Below are 19,018 nucleotides of genomic sequence, written 5' to 3'. Positions count from 1 at the left end.
GGCGTCACTGCTCGGTCATTTCCGGAAGAACTTCGGCTTTTCTCCGAGTCGCATCAACAGTTCAGTGTATTATTGGGTCAATTTACATTTGTAGGCGCACTATATTCTAAATAATAAAACTAAAAGCAGATTTATGTGATTACACAGACGGACAAAAATCATAATCATTGCTGGTACATAAAACCAATCGATAATATTCTGTTTATTCTAAATAAATCAGCGGCGCACACTACCCATCCCCTGCCGTAGAAACATGAAATGAAAGACAGACAATGCAATTAATCATCGACACTTTTTATCGTTGAAAAAAACATGTATTTGTGCATTTTGAACGGGAATACAAGACAGACCAGACATCAAATGTAGTGTTCATCTTCCATGATACAGAGAGATGTTTGCCTACTGGAAGAGATGAGTCAAGGCTTCACTTTTAAACTTCAGCAAATAGGGTTAACTGACTCAAATGAGTTCACATAGTGTAAAAAAAAAAAAAAAACATTCTTGTACAAAAGAAAGCACCACCATAGCTTAATTAAACTGTAACTTATTTCCCCTCCCCAGACACATTATTGTTCATTTTAATTCACTGAGTGAAATCGTCCCTGGTTAAATGTGTGCATATATAAAGTTAGAGCAAATTAAAGCCATGCGAGTTCAGAAGCTAAGGAAATACAAATTTGACAATAAATATGTAATGATTAGCCTACTCGTCGATGATGCTGTCTAGTGTATATAAGACCTGTTTTTGGCAGGCATTCATTAAGTAATACTGCAAGATTCCACTAGGTGGCACTCTGGAGCAGAGCAGATGGAGCTGAGGGGCCACGTTCAGCAGGGACAAACTGCTGCCAGCGTTCAAACAGATTCATAAACATGTGACATGTAAATAACCCCTGTCTCTAACATGAGAAAAGCTCACATCTGCTCAGCTCCCATTTTAAAATGTTCCACAACATGCGCACAATGAACATCACTCAATGTGAACAGCACCGTTTTTGGCACAGACAAACAGAATAAAACGAATGAAAATGGAAAAGTGGGTAGAGAGCAATGTTACAGACAGAAAGCAAGTGTGTTACAACTAAATTTGACTGTTTCATTTGATGCGGCATGTGTTGTGGTGGTTAATGCTTTCAAAACACTATAAAAAAAAAAAGCCTCCATAATGTCAACACTCAGATGAGGGCTGTTTTTCATTCCACAGTTCCTACCATGTGACCGTACACCGCTTTCACAGTTAGGTAGCTGAACTGGAAACATAACTTAGATGAAGTGGAAAATAAAGTCTTGATAGCAAGGCTGAGCCAGACAAAAAAATCTTAATGTTTTATGGGAAATGGAGAAAGGCAAAGACACAGGGAGAAACGTTTAACGTGCCAACCCTAACAAGACAGGTGGAGACAGGTAAACTTGGCCAACAGGTTTCTTATCCAGTGCCAGTGTAAGCCCGTGGGAAAGGAACACGGTTAACCCGTTTCTCGCGTCACTACTGTCATCATTCCCCCAAATCCCTGCATCTGTTCTCCCAGATTATCTCCCTTCTGTCAGACTCTTTGTTCTCCTTCATGTGTTCTTCCTTAATATGTGTAAGACTACACGTTTGTAAACTGAGAGATGGTTTGTGAGAGGTTTCATGCAGTCATGATTAGGATGGTTATGGAAATAGAAGACGTGCAGCAGGTAATTTCTACTTGCCAATGGAAATTAATGGGTAGGATATAAACACCAAAACTATTCTTGAACAATTAAAAATAAGTGGAAATCAGGCATACATCCCACCTCACATCATATTCCAACTCTACCATATAAAGCCAAGGACACTCAATGTGCTGTATCAACAATTTCAGAGTGATAATCGCAGAAAGCATTCCTTTCAGGAATCATAGTAATAAGTAGGCCAAAAGCAGGATGCGAGGCCTCCTTCTGTGCTATTTTTGGGAGAGGGGGGATGGTTAAATAAATAGAGACAGGAAGGAAAAATGGCTATCGTGTGGAGAAAAATATGACAAACACAATAAAGCAAGGCTCCCATTAGATAAGTGGTCCACGAGGACACTCCAAGTCACAAAGAGGCTTCAAATATTATCAATAAGTTATCAACACGCAAAAAGACAAGTGCGCTCAGCACCAAAGCACAGTGGTCAGTATAAAAACAAAGGCAAACCAACACACACTTAGAGGGACAGGACCAGCACAGTCAAAATCCAGCTTGGCAACAACTGCAGCACTGCTAACCCATCTATGATCTCCTTTTGCTTGCTTCAAATCCCATTCAGTTGAAAGATAACAAAAAGAATTTAACAACAAATAAGGCATTTGAAAGAGGGAAATATACACATATCGTGTAAACAAAGTTTTATCAAGGAAATATCATAGAGATATTTCGGCCAGCCGCTGGAGCAGAGTGGAAAAGCCAGCTGCCTGCTGGGAGAGCTCGGCGACGCGGTCCACCATCTCCTGGGTGGCCGAGACTGATGGATAGTTTTGTGCGGCTCCCTTTGTTGCCACGACGACTGCTTTCAAGGCCTGGCACAGCCGCCCCCCTGATGTTGTGACCTGCAGCAGGGAAAGAAAATAAAATAACTTACACAATTATTAAATCAGTTGTAACAGACTAATTTTCAACTTTCCTTGCATTCTTGAACTGTCCATTACTGCTAGTAAACCATGTAAGACAGAGCCAGAATGGGCCTTTTAGTAGTCTAATGTCTGTTTCCAAACATCTTATTTCTGTATTTATTGTTGTAATATTTTGTAGGATTAATGCACATATTTATACATAATTGCCATAATGCAATATTTAATATTATGCATTCCCCCAACCAAACAAGCTAACATTAACCCAACATTTTAAAAAAATGTTACTGTCTCCTAAATTGTTGCGCATTATGCATGCATGTGATTATTACACTGTGTCTGTTCAGTTTCAATATGAGTAACTTTCCACTAGCCACAGTACCAAGGATACTTTTTTTAATCAAAAAAAAGTTAAATAAAACTATATAAAAGCAGTTAGTCAGGATAAAAAATAAGCACTTCAGTACAAATATTTAGTGTATAAAATACCACATATGGCCACAAATACAGTGAAATTCAGTATTATTGGATATTAGACTAAGTTTAGTACTTAGGCCTTGTGCACAATTTTCTTCAACCACATGAGGCAAAATGCTCAATTTCCCATTGAAATTATGTTATAAAAGCAAAGCTAAGTGAGGTTTGCTCCACTGACCTTAGCCCTGATGTCGGCAGAGGTCAAGAGGCGGGACAGCGTGTCCCCAATAAACACCAGCTTGTGGGCGGTCACAATGAGACTCTTGCCCCTGGCGACGAAGATGCGGGGCGGCTGGTTGCCTTGCACGCTGCTGAAGAGCACATCGATGGAGTCCGCCAGGCAGGACAGGTGGGCGAGGCTCTGCGAGGAGTAGAAGGACAGCAGCTCCGAATCCTCCAGGGAGAGGGACACCGGCAGGGGAGGGGACGGGGTCAGCTGCAGAAAGACAAATTTAGTGCATTTCAGGGAATGTCAGATTCATGTTTCAGTGTCCAGTATTTGTACGGCGTTAAATAAATTATCATCAGCATGAGCAGGTCATGACAGCCTAGAACTTGTGTAAGAAAGCTTCTAAGAGAAGGTCAGAAGTGGCAGTGTAAATCCATATAACTGTCTAATTGTGGTCAGCAGAGGCTCAGATTAAATTAAAAATGTGAGGCATGAAAGAGAGGCAAACACATCTATGCAGTATGTCAGTAAAGAGTACTGTCGTGATTGTGCTCTTCTGCCACTCATTATGCTGCAGCCTGCACTCTATATGGCATGACTTAAGATTCACAAATGAGCCCTTGTTGGCTGTCTGTGGTGTAACCAGGAAACCAGAAAGGACTAGAAAAAAAATGCAGGATAAGTGATAAAGTGTGACCTTGAGCAACAGGAGAAAGAGTGCAGACTTAAGAGATGATTGTTAGATATGACCTAATTTTTTTCCATGTACATCAATATATATGTTGTTTGTCTGCAAATTTCTGCCTTGATATTATTTTCTTGGTCAGGTCTTTTTTTGGAAAAAACAAATGAATTCCAACTACGATAAAGCTTAAAACATAATAAATAGATGAAGAGGGGGATGTGATTAAAGATTAAAGAGACAAAAAAATCAACAGGAATGAATGTGATCCAGATCGAGAGGCAGTCAGGTAATGTTGGGTAAACATGGCGAGTGTGGACTCTAACAGGTTTCGACCAGATTAGGAGCCAAAGAGCTGAGTTGTAACTGCAAATGCTGCTGCGAGTTGGATTAGTGACTAATGCTGCCCATCAGTAAACAGCACACTTACACACACACACACACACACACACACACACACACACACACAGAGAGTGAATCAATGACTTATCTGTGTAGACTTGCTCTGTGTATTGTGGAAATTTATCTCGGAGTGAGACTGTGCCCTGTGGGAGCAAAGGCCTGTGTGTCTGTTTGTGTAAGAAAAAAGAGAGGAGACTCACCCTCGGCTCTGTGGTGATGGTTTGTGTTTGTCCGTTCTCAGCCGGTGCATCAGGAGGTGGCTCGGGTTTGCCCTGACATGAGAAAGAAAAAGCCCGTAAAGTCAGTATTGCGTGGCTGTATACATAACAAAATAAAAGTATGGATAGTTACCGCAGACATGAGTCAAAGGCAGGGCTGTGATCAAGACCAAATAAGACAAACAAAACACAACAAAACAGTAAACAACAGCAAGAAAAGGATGGGATCTGCAACCAAAAAGGCTCCAGGAAAAAATAAGTAGAGAAGCCACGGGGAACAAAACACAAGAATGGACCAATGTATCAGCAGGAGCAACTGATATCCAAATGTGCGGGTATCAGCAAATTTTATTTTTAATGATTATATTTGACTGATTGTGGCAAAAAGTAATTTTTGTGACTTTTTTCTTATGACTTGACACAGATGTTGGTATAGGCCTCTATAAACATATTGGTACGTGCCTAATAAAATAAAAACAAATTTGGCAGAGAAAGCCACAGCCATATGCAAACTAAAAACAGGTTGTTTGCATGAATCCATGTTTTCAAGCACATGCAGTGCATAAAATAAGCGCACTCCATCTTGATGACTGACCTGCAGCTTGACATATCCAACACTGTCTCCAGCAGGTAGTGGGGCAGGGGTGGGAGTCAGGCCAATTCCTGCATACTCATTGCTGGGGTCTTCTTCTCCTTCACTGGGGCCCACAGTGAGGGTCACAGAGGACGTGGAGGGGGGTAAGGGGAAGGTCGGCTGAGGGGTGGGGGGCAAGGGCCTCTCCTGGATCCAGCTGCCTTTACGTGAGCCCATTCCACTACCTGATGTCTTCCCATCAGTCCCGGGGAGCGCCGGCAGCGGCCTGCGGGACAGGGATTCCTGTGAAGGCAGACGGGGACGCCCCTGAGCCTGCAAGAGGAGGGAGCTTTCCTCAAGGGCCCGCTGGACCAACGTCAGGAGGCCTTCAGATGGAGGGGCATTGCCGATAGCTGATAAAGCCGGCAGGAGGTCTGAGAGGCGAGCCCAGGCCTGCTGAAGAGGCGGCGGGGGATCTCCAGTGTGGCTTGCCTTCCAGACGGACAGGATTTCAGCCAGTGATGTGGCCAAGTCCCGTGACAACAATGTGGAGGCAGGGCAGGAGGCTGCGCTCAGTACCGAGTGGACAAGGCCCGACAGCGAAGCTCTCCACTGCACATCGCCAGAGCCATTACTGGAAACAGAGAGGCGGCGGGTGGAGGTCGAGGAGGACGAGGAGGAATGAGGCAGGGCATCAATGGTGAGAGCAGGCATGTCGTAGATGCCACAGTCAGGCTCTGAGGTATCGCCTGGATTATCTCCGCCACTGGCTCGTTTCTCGGGGCCAGGGACGGAGTAAACCTGTCCCACCTGAGCCGTATTCTCCCCAGACAGGCTGGTTGTGGACTCTCCTGGGCCCAGAGGCAGGCCTGGGAGTGTCGGAACGCTGTAGACATCGTCATCAGCTTCGTCGGCCACAAGTGCTGTGCCAACATGCTGGACATCAGATGTGGACACGTTCCCCGTAATGGTGGGGACATCGTACACCTGCAAGAGCAAGAGGAAAGGAGAGGAAAAAAACTTGCTTAATGCTTTGTAGCATAGGCAAAGAATGAAAGGATGTTTGTCTGACTGAATACAAGTAGTGCATTAAGGAAGAAACAGGTAAAGCAGGTAAAGCTAGTACACTATTCCAGCTTCATCCATAATATCCTTTGCAGAAAATTAACCTTTGATCAACTTAAGAGTTGTGCACTCGTACTGTGTAAGAAACTAAAGCACTGAACACATCAATAGTGAGATGATTCAAGAGCTTAGATCCCACTTACACCTTGCATTAAACAAAGGAAGTGAGTGATTACACGGAAATATATATGGTCCAGCCAGGCGTAAATGTACCCAAAATTCATTGAAGATCCAATTACCCAACAGCCTCTAGAAGGGTTAAGAGTTAAACTGGATCATATTAGCAGCAACATGTAAGTGCTATGCACCTTGAATTCAATCCACATAACACAATTACAGAAACAGAAATAAAACAAATCAAACAGCTGACAGGAAGCCCAAATAGTGACATCCTTGCCCATAAAGATTGCTTATCAGGTGAGTTGAGGTCTTTACTGTCAATTATGCATCACCGTGTAAAGCCTGATGGGCTGCAGGAAGCGTCTACTGCAACTAATTGCAAAACTTTTATTTATATTGGGATCAAGCTGGATTGAGAGTTAAACATTTGTGCAAAACATACATCCTTGATCTCCATTCTTTGAGGCTTTTTGGCACTTACTTACTTACTGCATCAGTATGAAAGTTGCTCATTGTATTTGTTGAGGAATTCGTATTTTATTGAAAGAAAAAAAAAGTTGTGACCAGCAAGCTCAGAGGCAGATATCAAACGTTTTTGTTAAATTCTAAAAGGTTGTGAAAATAATGAGAGCAACTGATGCACGTGGCAAAGGGACATCAGATTTTATTGTGTATACTGAAAAATGGAAATGTGTTTTAACGACCCCATGAAATGGCATCATATTTCCTTGTTTTTATATATTTCCTGTTGTAACAGGATGCTGGGGAAGGACATGCTGGGGAGTAGAAGTATTCAAAAGTGTAAAGCAATAGGAAATCAGACAGAAAGAAAGGGCAGGGAGAAATAGAGTTTTATGTGACGGGATGAGTTAAAACATGAGGTTTCGTTGGCTGGTGCAGCATGAGGTCACCATTAATAAGGAAATGGTGGTCTACGGTTCATTTAACAGGGACTTTAACGTTTGGTGCCAGTGTAAAGCAGCTAAATCCCATCTACAAACAATGTCAATATCAGATGCAAGTTAATGTCAGGTGTCAAAGAGGCCTTTGCTGCCAGAAAGTCAGTGTATTAGAGTGACAGTCGAGGGGAGACCACTGTGGGGATGGCTTAGGCCTGACAGCTGGGTGTGACTGGGAGAAAATAGCAGCAGCAGCAGCCTTCTAACTGGATAGACAGGCTTCCAGGGCAGACAGAGACAGGTGTGGCCTTGCCTTAGAGAGGGGGAGGAAGGCAGACTAATGGTGGAATGTGTGAAGAAATGGTGACAGGACATTTGATAGTCTTCTCTTGTCGGCACTTCACTTTACTTGCACAGACATGAATTCAACACACCAGTTTGCCACAGTTCCCAGCGAGTCATTTGGAAATCCCCATCAAGGACAGCTACTTCAAGGCGACAAAAACAAGTGCTGCATCAAGCCTCTTTCAATGTTTATGAGGACAAAAGATGAATCGGACACAGGGCTCCCTATGGTGCCCAAGGTCTGTCTATGACTCAGCGGGGAGCGGATGTGAAATGTGAATGGAGTTATCTTTACCTCTGACTCAGAGGGGACAGCTCGGGGGGTGTTGTAGATGCCATCATCGTCCCCAAGGGCACATGGGGCTGGACGCTGCCACCTGCCACTTGGAGGAGTGTCATAAACCTACCAGCAGAACAAAAGCACAAAATCAAAGTCTGATCATCAACTAGGAAATGTAATTTTGAATGATTCCCTCACCATATCTCCTGCAAAACCTGAATACTAACAAAGTGCTGTATGGCAAATGTACAGTTTTTTCAGAGCAAGATGAAATTTATTGCAACCTCACAAGATTTTATTTGTTCAGAAATAACATAATGAAGAATTTCTTAAGATGGCTCTAGCCTTTACCCATTATTGACCTCCCACTATTACAGTGTTTCCATCAATGAGGTTAACTGTCCACCAGGAACCTTTGTTCCTAGCACTGGCTTCTTCTTTCCTCTTCAATATTCTCAACGGAAAATCTGTGGTGTTGCAATGCTGTTGCATTCCTGAAAGTGCTGAGTGCTTGGTAAATTTTAGTGCTTAGCGTGCTGAATGCTAGAATTGTTTCAACTTTTAGCCAAAAAAAAAAAAAAAAAAACAGCATTACAAGATTGTCGATGCTAACTTTAGCAAGAACAATAGATACAACTAAAAGACACACCACCAAGCACTGATGTAGGACGACTGCATGATAATAACACCATTTAAAAAAAAAAAAAGAAATGATTTCTCCTACAAGATTACTAACATTGTGAAAATTTTTGTTATTTGCTGTTGACATAGACCTGGGCAAACAAACACTAGCATGTCTATATTTCTTCAAACCTGCTCATGAACTTTAGGCTACATGTCAATCTTCTATATTCCCAGATGTATTCTCTCAGACAGAAAACGTGTTTGGGGCTACTGGTCAAGAAAGTTTAAGTGTCCCCCTATAGACACAATAGAAAAGTCTTATTAAAAGGACCAATATCTGGGCAGAACTGTTATATAATCCACAGCATGCTGAGTAAACCAGCTGTCCCTTACCTGGTCATCAACAGGTTCTGCATAATCTTGATTTCCTCCTTTCTGATTCTGCACATTGTTCCTTGCCTCCAGTCCATCCTCTTTGCCCTGAGGCTGCTGCTGCAGGCCTGCAGCAATAGGCTGAGCAGTAGCTCTGGGGACAGACTGAGAACCAGCCAATGCAGGAGTTGTTTGTGGTCCGTCTTTCCTGGTGACACTCCTCACTGGAGGCGCTGGTGGCGGCGGCTTGCGGGTAAAGTTTGGCGACCCAGGAAGCCTGACCTGCCCAGCTCTAACCAGCAACGGCGACCCGCGGTGGCATGCCAGGCCAGGCTTGCCTCGGGCAACAGCGGGGTTAGGGGAAGCCCCTTTGAGCTGAGGTCTGGGAGACATTTGGGCAGGGGATGATAGCTGTTGGTGGGCTAGCAAGGGTGAAGCTGCAGTTGGAGTCCTGTGAAGGCTGGCTCCCACAGGTGTGGGTGTTTGATAGACGCCAGGGGTCTCCTGACCCACTTTGGGTTGGGGAGTGAGGGGAGTCCCATTGACCATGGAAGGGCCATTGGAACAGACAGCGGCGGCTGGGGTAGAGCCAGGAGCAGCCACAACCCCTCCTGTTGGGGTTTGGTAAACATCCTCTCCTGCCAGCGGTGTGCCCCTAGGCACCAGATAACAGTTTTCTGTGTGTCCTGCTGCCACCGTTTCCCTGGGCACTAGATAAGTGGCATCCTCTAGGTCCTCAGCTGCTCTTGGCACTCCAACAGGGGAGAGGTACACAGACTCTGAGGCCAACAAAGCTCCTGGCTGCCTGGCATGCTGGGCCACTAAGGGTGCGGGTGTCGCTGGAGATTGGTAGAGGGTGCCCTTCTCTGTGCCTCGTCCCCTGAGAGAGGGGGAGCGTGGACGCCCTGTCACACCCACATCCCAGTCAGGTCGGGGCCGAGTGCCAGAGCTGGAGTGGGAGCGTGGACGTCCACCCTCTACTCTGCGGAGCTCCCCAGGCCTTGAGGCAGGTGCTGCTCCTGGGCTCTGGTAGAGCCCCTCACCCGTGCCAGACGGGGAGCGGTACACGCCATCTATGTCTTCTGCACTACTGCTGACAGCTGTACGGGCCAGTGGGGCACTGGGAGAAACGTAAACAGAGTCCGAGCCCGGGGGAGGGGCAGTCTGAAGGAGGCGGAGGCGGTTGGCAGGGGCGATGCCCTGTCTGCCATGCAGGGAGCAGAGCCACCAGCCCGGCCCGCCACTCTGCTCCTGCTCCAGAACCATCAGAATGTCACCCTTTCGAAATGCAAGCTCCTCTGGGCTCTCTGCTGTGTTGTCAAACAAAGCCTTTGCCAATACCGTCTGAGGGGGAAAGAGGAGGAGAAAAGAGTGGAAACTAATACACATGAAACATAAGAAGAAATGAATCTCCCTATCTATTTATTCACACACAGCAAATGTCTGCAGGAAAGTAGGTTTATTAATAGACAGTCCCAATTTACAAACGCTAGTGCCTCACATCTGTATACCACAAACAAACAAGCACATTGACATGGCAATGCCAAGTCCAGAGCATAAACTGGCTGATTGTTTGGAGCTGATGAATGGAGAGTGAATAGGAGTGAAGAGGGAAGATCACTTAAATGAGCATGTGTGAGCAAGTGGCAGGAAAGGGGGCTGGCTGAGTGGAAATATGTAAATAACGTAAAAGTGAGCATCATGACTAACCGTGACTCAAAATTCACAGCTGAGTCAGGGATCATGAAACGGAGAGCAAAGAGGGGGGACAGAGTGGACAAGAGGACTTAATGGTAATGAGAGAATACAGCAAGAGGGGGAGGGGAGAGGAGCCACATCTGTCCCTTGTTGTTTAGGGTTTAATTGCCATCCCAAAGCCACAGAGTCAGGCCCCCTTTCATTTTCTAAACCAACCCCCCGGGGACAGCAAGGCTGCATCGAGCCATGTGGGACCGGCTCAGGAGGGTAATGGAGGGAGAACATTACAGCCAACATCATAGTATGAGTGTAAAATGTGATACCGATTCCTAAAAGCAGTCTGTAAGTTAAATATCAGCTCTACCAATCATTTTGCTATCACCACAAGACAATCTACACAACCACACAAACAAAGAGACAAAATCTGTACTTACCGAAAGGGACATTTTGCTACGTGTCAGACAACACTACAATTATCCTTAAAAAAAAAAAAAAAATCGCAAGCTATGTCCGTCCGTAAGAGTTCGGGTCAGTCGGGGTCATCCATCTAGATATGCTGTGATTTTCACGGATGTGTTGGAAACTTGGTGCTGTGGCACAGCTGGGACATCGAAGGACACATCTCTAGCAGGCTGAGCCAAAGTCCGGGTGGCTCTTCCGTCTCCGCCTTCTCGACGAAACCTGCAATCCATGTAAAATTACTCCTTATGTCATGGCTCATGCATAACACCGCAGGACAGTTTTAGTAACGCTGGCTAACCTCAAGACAAAACTTGAAAGGCACATGTGAAGTGGAAAAGTAGGCAGGCAGGCAGCAGCTGTGTATCCTTTCCACGCCCAGTGAACGCACCCCTTCTCGCGAAAGCTAACGGTTAGCTTAGCTAGCAGCATTAATATGAATTTGATACGTGGCACACACCCGCTATCATAGCCCCCGTTAAAATAGCTATGCTAGTGATATTCATGTTCAAATGACACCTGACCACACGGTATGATAACAGGAGTAACGTTATGGGGTCGCGGCCCGCTAGCTAGCCACCGTCGCCGCTAACGTTAACGTTAATGCGTCTTGACGCTGCACAATTTTTTCAAAACAATGGCAACGCCGGTATAAGCTAGCGAAATCAAATGTGCAGACTAGCCAGCCTTGGCCTACAAATGCACAGCTGTGTGATAAATAACGTTACCAGCGTTGCTTCTTGTCGTCGATGAACTTCACATTGAAGCGCAGCCTGAGACGGGCAAAATCACTTTGTTTCAGTAGCGAAAAACCATCAGCCATCGGTGCTCAATCGTCCTCGGCGATGACAACAAAATTATTTCCGCCTCCTTCGACGCGTGCGTGTTTCGCAGATTTGCAAGCAGTGGATTGGTGTAAGCGGCTGCATTCACACCAATCCCCAGTGTTTGTAGTCACGTAGCTCGCTGCGGCTTTTAAAAGCAGAGAGCGTCTCATTGGGAGGTTTGGACTGGGACGTTACTGCGGGGTGCGTTCAGGGACATCCAACTACAGACAACTGCCAGGAAATAAACCTGCACAACATAGCAAAACAAGACCGACACCACTGCGGTAGTGGTAGACATAGCAACATTTCTAATGTCATTAAACAGGTTACTTTGTTACTTTGATCTGGCGAGCTGTCCAAACAAAGAAAATATAGGGCAAATGATGGCGACACTTTGCTGATGGTACTTTTATTTTGAAAAGCAATAGCCCCGTACCCGGAAGCATTGTTGCGAGAGCGATCTGTTGTCAAAGGTCTGTGAAATCGTGAGTTTACCTGGAAAACGCTTTTGCAAGTTCTCCCACTGGAAAGCGACATCTGCAATTTTGCACGAACAGAAAGGTGAGATGAACCCCCCAGTCATGTCTGCCTTTATTTTAACACCTAACGTTGCATGCAAGGTGAAAACATAAACTTTAACAGGACTGTTAATGATTTTCCAGATGGAGACAGATCCAGCATTTCAAATAGAATTTGTCGTTTAATATAAATGTCGCTTTAGCTTTGGAGAAAATGCATTTAGCAGCCAACCACAGACCAATAAACGTGTCGTTTATTCATGTGATGAATAGAAAAGAAGGTTTCAAGCTCCAGGCAACACATCAGCCAGTGCACCACCACTGCCTGTGCCCCAGTGACCTTTGCCCCAGTTCCCTGATGTCTTTGTAAAATCTGGTTCTGGTTATATTCTGTTCACAGGTGATGCTGACGAATGCTCTCAGGTGCCTTTTGAGAAACCCCGTCGCTGGGAGAAGGAACATGTCTCACAGCAGCCTCGCAGGAAAGGTTGCCATAGTCACTGCCTCTACAGATGGGTAAGAATCAGCAACAGAGCAAAAAGAAAAGTTGGTACTGAGTGAGCAGTGCAACTGAGAAAAATTACCTCAGCGTTTATCTGCTGTTTTGACAAAAGTATGATTGGCACAGAATTTCATTTTTCATTTCATTTTCATTTCATATACTTTATTGTCCCCGCAGGGAAATTTGTCGTGGACTCTCTGATGGTCCTGCAGTTAACAATACAAAAGACAGTAGCCTTGTGTGATCGCACCAGGCAACACACAACACACATAAAAATCAGTAAACAAAAACAACGTAATAGTCAATGCAATGCAGTGCAATGCAGACAACATCAGTAAATATCAATACAGTGCGCAGCAACAATAAATATCAATCACTCGTACCAGCAGCAACAATAATTGTCCATCCATCAGTTACCCGTGCCATTACAGCACACGGCGGCAATGATTTTGTATCATATAAAACACTGGCAACACTTTTTTTTTTTTTTTTTTGGATGTTTCCATATTGAAATTAAGCTCACTATAATGTGGCAAAAAGTAGATGTCCTGAACAATGTTATTTGCCTGTTTGGTGCATCTCAGCAAATCATGATCATTGTCCAGTTTCATGATTTGATACAGAAATAATAGCATGTAATAGCATATGTGGTGACACATAACAACCAGCTCCTTAGTTTTATTTTCATTAATAAAAAGAACATTGTCTTCACACCATTTCATAAGCTCACCAATATGGTGGAGATATGTAGACTGATTAACTGTGTCTCCTGCATGCAATAAACCCACTAACACCGCGTCATCAGCATATTTATACAGTTGCTAGTTGAATTCATAATTTGCATTTCATTAGTTTATAGAGAAAATTAGCCCAGTGAGAGCACACAGCCTGCAGGTGCTCCTGTATTCAGGATTTAAACTGTCTGTTAATGATAGGGTGGGTGTGGCTGCATGTGTGTGTTCTTGATGTGTGTGAGTGTCTTATGACTAGGACTTAATTCATTATAGTTGTATAATAGATGGGTATTTATGAGATGCATTGATGTCAAAGTGCTACACTATACTATATTTCTTTTTCATTTACTTTTTGTAAATTATTGGTATGACATACTAATTGTGTATACTTATTTCCAGTGATATGCTGCCTGGAGAATGGCACTTTTCAAGCCCCTTAAGGGTTTTTAGGCAATTGTCCCTCACATTTCCCTGCTATTTTTATGTTGTATCATTTATAAAGTTTCTTATATGTGTAAATAAACAAACCAAACCAAACAAGCCAGACTGTATCAGAAGCAACACTACTGCACCTCTCTCTCTACGAGGAACTCTTTAATCCACAGTATACACAAAGCCTTTTAATCACAGTATGTTTCTGCGTATGATTAAAAGCTCAACTGAAATCTAAAAATAAGAGTCTGGCATAACTCTTACGCTGTTGTAGATGTTTACTAACAGTAATCATCAGTGTCAGTGTTGTGTCTCCAGTACCTCGGCCCTTCTTGTAGGCAAACTGAAAATGATGACTTGATTATCAAAAGTATAATCGATTAATTTTCTGTTGACTGCATAATTGTTTCAGCACAATTGAGCTGTCCAAATAACAGAGTTGAATCAAAGTATATTTCTCAGGTCAAAATTTGGGTTATATGTAATCTATATCCTCGTCAGGACCTTTTTAAAATGCATCAGGGCGGTAGAGTGGGTATATGATCTACTAGTGAAATAGCTGCAGTGTATGCACCCTCATAATATTTCATAACTGAACTCTGATCCTGTTGGCTATTCAGCATTGGTCTGGCCGCAGCCCAGGCGCTGGGGAAGAGAGGAGCCCACGTGGTGGTGAGCAGCCGGCGGCAGGCCAACGTGGACAAGGCCGTGGCGCTGCTGAAGAGCCAGAGCATACAGGTGACTGGGACCACCTGCAACGTTGGCTCAGGGGAAGACAGAGAAAAACTGGTAAAAATGGTGAGTGACATGCTCAGGTGATTCCCAAAGCTGACTCTGGAGATCCTCAGAGTCCTTGAAGGAGGGTTTTAGGGAGTTCCCCGGTGAAATAAATAGAGATGCACTCATAGAGGTATCAGTATCGCTGCTGATGTCAAGTTATATGAAGTATTTGTACCAGACATCTAAACATGTCAGACATAAAAGACACAAGCTGTGTCTTTCGTAATGGATGTACTAGGCATTGGTATCAGCTTTGGAAAAGTGGCATTGGTGCATCTCTAGAGAGCTCACCCCAAAATGAAGATGTATTAATAATTTACTTAAACACAATAGTTCCACCTCAGCCTTCACCCAGGCTATTAAAGTTAACAAGTCTATTTCTTTAGAGCTCAAAAAGGCATCAAATGAGCATCAGCTTCCTCTATATAATGCTGTGGTTGGATGCAAACCCTACAACAGCATTAATATTATTTCATAATTTGATTATACAGTTGTTTAGTAGTTAGGAGGAGGGATGCGATGGAGCTACAGGAGCTATTCCTCAAAGTGTGTGCTGTGTGTTGCAAACAGACTCTGGATCAATGTGGTGGAGTCGACATCCTGGTGTCCAACGCAGCAGTCAATCCGTTCTTTGGAAACATCATGGACTCCACCGAGGCCGTCTGGGACAAGGTACACACCTGAGTGCTTCAGGCTCATCTACAGCCACAGCTGAGATTTCCAAAAAGTTGAACTTGATGTCATAATCAGCATTGCACTGTTTTGATTGTTTTTTTCCTCCACACTTTTCTTTCATTATCTTAAACTACTGCCCTCCAGATTCTGGATGTAAATGTGAAATCAGCCTTCCTTTTGACCAAACTGGTGGTGCCTCACATGACGAAAAGAGGGTGAGAAAAAAAGAATATTTAAAAAAAAAGTTTGAACTATTTTATTTAAATTACAGATATCCTCTTGATATTTTTATTGAAGTGCTTTATAACTCTAAATGGCCATGTTTGTGGTTTCTTTCAGAGGGGGAAATGTAGTGTTTGTGTCTTCTGTGGCTGGGTACCAACCAATGCAGGTTAGTGAATGCACGATGGCGATACACTCATTTGTTTCCTCTGAATTCAGGAAAACAACAAAACAGCAACCGCACACTAAAAACACTGTGCATATGTACATTTATTGCAAGCTTTCAGTCATAGACGTTCTTCAGGCATATTTCCTCTGAATTCAGAAATTTTTCTTTTTTTAATCTTGCATTGGAACATCTCCTGATGACTTCTTTCAGAAAGCAGTTGGAGCTGATGCCTTGCTGCTGTAGAAACTAAAGAACCAAGGATTCATTTATCCCCAGTGCAACTAAAGTGCCTAATTACCTCCACCATGGATGCCACATTTTGCCCGTTAGTGTGTTTTGGTGTGTTCGCATGATGCTGCAAACATTTAACACATGGCTTTGGACCAAGGAAAAACCAACAATTTTTTGCTGTTGATAAACATTCTTCAGCCATAATTATCAAACTACAAGAGACAGAGACGTGATTCCAAATAATCCTGAGAGAAAATGTTTAGAGTGTCAAGGGTGTGAAACAAAGTCATTGAATTGTTCAGTGTTAATGGAGGTTTTCCAGTTTGCACCGAAAAGTGTGGAAGTGTCTCGTACATAAGAACTTTGTATTTTGTACCATTGGTCATGGCTTTTTTTTTTCTTTCACTGTATTGATCTATTTAGTGCCTTTCTGGTCTCATTAACTGTTGTTAGTGTAATATAAGACGTGGTGAAATTTCATAGTTTTGAATACACACTACAATGCAAAGTTCCCCATGCAGGACATTTAAGATTTGATCTGATTTCATCGCCATCATCTAGCAGCCTATTCTTTAAAAGTGAAACATGAAGCTGTTAGTTGCAGTGTCCTTTATCAGTGTCATGTTTTTCTTACACTTAACATACTGATAAGTTACAAGCAGATAACCCTGCATGATGCATGTGTGTCTTCATCTGTGTTTCTCCAGGCTTTGGGTCCTTACAGTGTGAGTAAGACGGCCTTGCTGGGGCTGACCCGGGCGCTGGCCCCTGAGCTGGCTCACAGTAACATAAGAGTCAACTGTGTGGCTCCTGGAGTGATCAAGACCCGCTTCAGCTCTGCGGTGAGGACACACTTCCTCCTGTCTGTAATATCACTCTGAAGTTCTGTTATTACAAAATGAGTTGGGATCTCTAGGATATTTTATCTCATTTTGTATTCAAATTGCCATGGCCCCTTCTTTTGTTTGGCAGTATTACAGCCTTTTGCATCTCACTTTACTTGTGTTTTCCCTTGTTAATTAATATGATGGTTTACTTGTCTCCGGCCCAGCTATGGCAAAGTGAAGAAATTGCAGAAGAGTTCAAGAAACAACTCAGCATCAAAAGGTACAGTTCAGGCTCCTGATTTTTCACAAAAGCACAAATACATCCACTATGAGTGTGAATCTTTTCTCTTATTAACAGAGATTCAGCTTGATTCATAAGTTTCTCCTGACAACAGATTGATGCAGTTGAATCGGCATAATTTATAAACAATACATCAATGAAATAAATGAAAAGTTACACCCCTAAAATTGACTCATCCTATCCTATTCCTACTACTATACTCTGAGACCACTATTCAACCTCTTTACCTGTCGGCCTCTGATCCCAAAGTCAGTGCACAGAGAGGAATTTGATAGATGGAGAACTGATTAGTTAAAACAGTGTTTATCAGACTGCAAAAACCCTGGGACATCCACACATAAAGACTTAAACATTGTAACACTGCAGTCATCTTAACACTAAAGCCCTGGGTTGTGCCAGCGGATTACAACACTGAAACTGAAAATGAGGGGCTTTCCTGACCCCCGACTCTCCTCTATGTGGCTAGGAAGACAGCCAACTCAGTTATCATCTCATCCAGGGAGATGCAGAGCCAGTCTGCTATCCACCAGAGAAAAACAGGTCGCTTTTCATGAGGCGAGCTCACAATATGGAGAAGCTGAAGAGAAGAAAGCTAAAGAATCTTATTCATGTATCACTCAGCCAGTCTTCATGAGATGATTGCATGCGAGAGGCAAGGCGAAGGCAGCAATAAGGATCGGGGGCAGGCCTTGGGTGAAAAGCAGAGAGGAAAGGCAAACACAGCCGAAGGGCACTGTGCTCCCGTTTGTGTAATTACTGTGCAGGAAGGCAGTACGACACTGTCAGTTTCCATCTGGTGTTATTATTCATGAAAAAAGTGTCACTCCTCCTCTTTCAGACTTGGAGAGCCAGAAGACATCGGTGGAGTGATCGCTTTCTTGTGCTCGGAGGAGGCTTCCTACATCACTGGAGAGACCATCACAGTTACTGGAGGGATGAGCTGTAGACTCTGAAACTCCACTGGCTTCAAAATGAACAGCATTTGCACTTAATGAAGTGTGTTTCCATGCAGATTAATATTTTGATTACTGACTGATAGATGTAAACACCTTACTTTTCTCTCTCAAGGGTAATACTTGTGATATTATTTAAATTTGTGATCAAGATATGAGGACGCTCATAAAACAGCTTATCCTGAGTAATAACACACCGTACGCACATACTTCACACACCTTTTCTTAGATTATCTCAGGCATTTTCTGAGGATGACATCAAATTGTTTTCACAGGTGTCGGTTGAGCAGTTGAGGGGAAAACATTTTTAAAGGTGTGTACAGTTGTTTATGTGCAGCAGATTAGGTTCATGTGTCCAAATGGTAGCATTTCAAACAGTGTGTGTGTGTGTATGTGTGTGTGCGTGTGTGTGCTGAATGTCTGTAATCTCATTCCAGAGCACACAGCTGACTTTGATGTAATCATCAGGTTTTTTGGGTGGCACAAATGAGTGTCTTGTCTTTCTTTCCTCAATCCCAACCAGATTGTATTTATATACCAACGATACTACTGAGGATGGCTTTATAATTGTTGTTTGTTTGTTGTTTGTTCAGATATGTTTGAATTTAGGTTTGTTTGCACTGACAGGTTGGGAAGCCTGAAGTACAACAAACAAACCTACAATGTGTATTAAAATCGGAGTGAGTTCCCTTCGTTTTCTGTTCTTCTAATTTAACACTTTAATCAAGCCTTGTGGCACTATCATCCAGTACAGAATTATTTTTTTATGCTTCATGCAAACATCCCATGAAATTTCAAAAAGCCCAATCCAGTTCATAAATAATGC

The 19,018-nt window shown here is 43.4% G+C and overlaps 2 protein-coding genes across 3 annotated transcripts; one reads left to right on the top strand and one right to left on the bottom strand.

Annotated features, from left to right (window-relative positions):
* Positions 1-278: 278 nt before the first annotated feature.
* On the bottom strand, positions 279-12,010 carry efs (embryonal Fyn-associated substrate). Its single transcript, XM_030075935.1, has 8 exons — positions 11,750-12,010; positions 10,997-11,243; positions 8,886-10,208; positions 7,884-7,991; positions 5,121-6,086; positions 4,508-4,579; positions 3,233-3,490; positions 279-2,556 (listed from the first exon to the last, which is right to left on the bottom strand). The coding sequence occupies exons 2-8, from the start codon at positions 11,006-11,008 to the stop codon at positions 2,371-2,373; spliced, it is 2,925 nt and encodes a 974-aa protein (XP_029931795.1). The 5' UTR covers positions 11,009-11,243; positions 11,750-12,010; the 3' UTR covers positions 279-2,370.
* On the top strand, positions 11,163-18,885 carry dhrs4 (dehydrogenase/reductase (SDR family) member 4). 2 transcript variants are annotated; one of them, XM_030075939.1, is made up of 9 exons: positions 11,163-11,254; positions 12,767-12,882; positions 14,655-14,832; positions 15,385-15,486; positions 15,634-15,704; positions 15,829-15,880; positions 16,819-16,953; positions 17,163-17,218; positions 18,078-18,885. In XM_030075939.1, exons 2-9 carry the CDS (start codon positions 12,770-12,772, stop codon positions 18,190-18,192), a joined length of 822 nt encoding a protein of 273 aa, XP_029931799.1. In that variant the 5' UTR covers positions 11,163-11,254; positions 12,767-12,769; the 3' UTR covers positions 18,193-18,885. The 2 variants fall into 2 exon arrangements, with proteins under 2 accessions (XP_029931799.1, XP_029931798.1); XM_030075938.1 differs by lacking the exon at positions 11,163-11,254 and adding an exon at positions 12,169-12,409.
* The last annotated feature ends 133 nt before the right edge of the window (positions 18,886-19,018 follow it).

This window comes from Myripristis murdjan, chromosome 18 (assembly GCF_902150065.1).
Source record: "Myripristis murdjan chromosome 18, fMyrMur1.1, whole genome shotgun sequence".
NCBI classification, from domain to species: Eukaryota; Metazoa; Chordata; class Actinopteri; order Holocentriformes; family Holocentridae; genus Myripristis; species Myripristis murdjan.
This window is presented reverse-complemented; position numbering and strand designations above follow the sequence as displayed.

Bases quoted from the DNA above. Each gene is read 5' to 3' on its own strand.
- efs (XM_030075935.1), bottom strand. The intron at 7,992-8,885 runs GTAAGGGACAGC...TTCTGCTGGTAG, and splicing joins CAGAACCTGTTGATGACCAG to GTTTATGACACTCCTCCAAG. The intron at 2,557-3,232 runs GTCAGTGGAGCA...TCCCTGCTGCAG, and splicing joins CTGCCGACATCAGGGCTAAG to GTCACAACATCAGGGGGGCG.
- dhrs4 (XM_030075939.1), top strand. From the start codon at position 12,770: ATGCTGACGAATGCTCTCAGGTGCCTTTTGAGAAACCCCGTCGCTGGG. The intron at 15,881-16,818 runs GTTAGTGAATGC...GTGTTTCTCCAG, and splicing joins CTGGGTACCAACCAATGCAG to GCTTTGGGTCCTTACAGTGT. The intron at 16,954-17,162 runs GTGAGGACACAC...TCTCCGGCCCAG, and splicing joins AGACCCGCTTCAGCTCTGCG to CTATGGCAAAGTGAAGAAAT.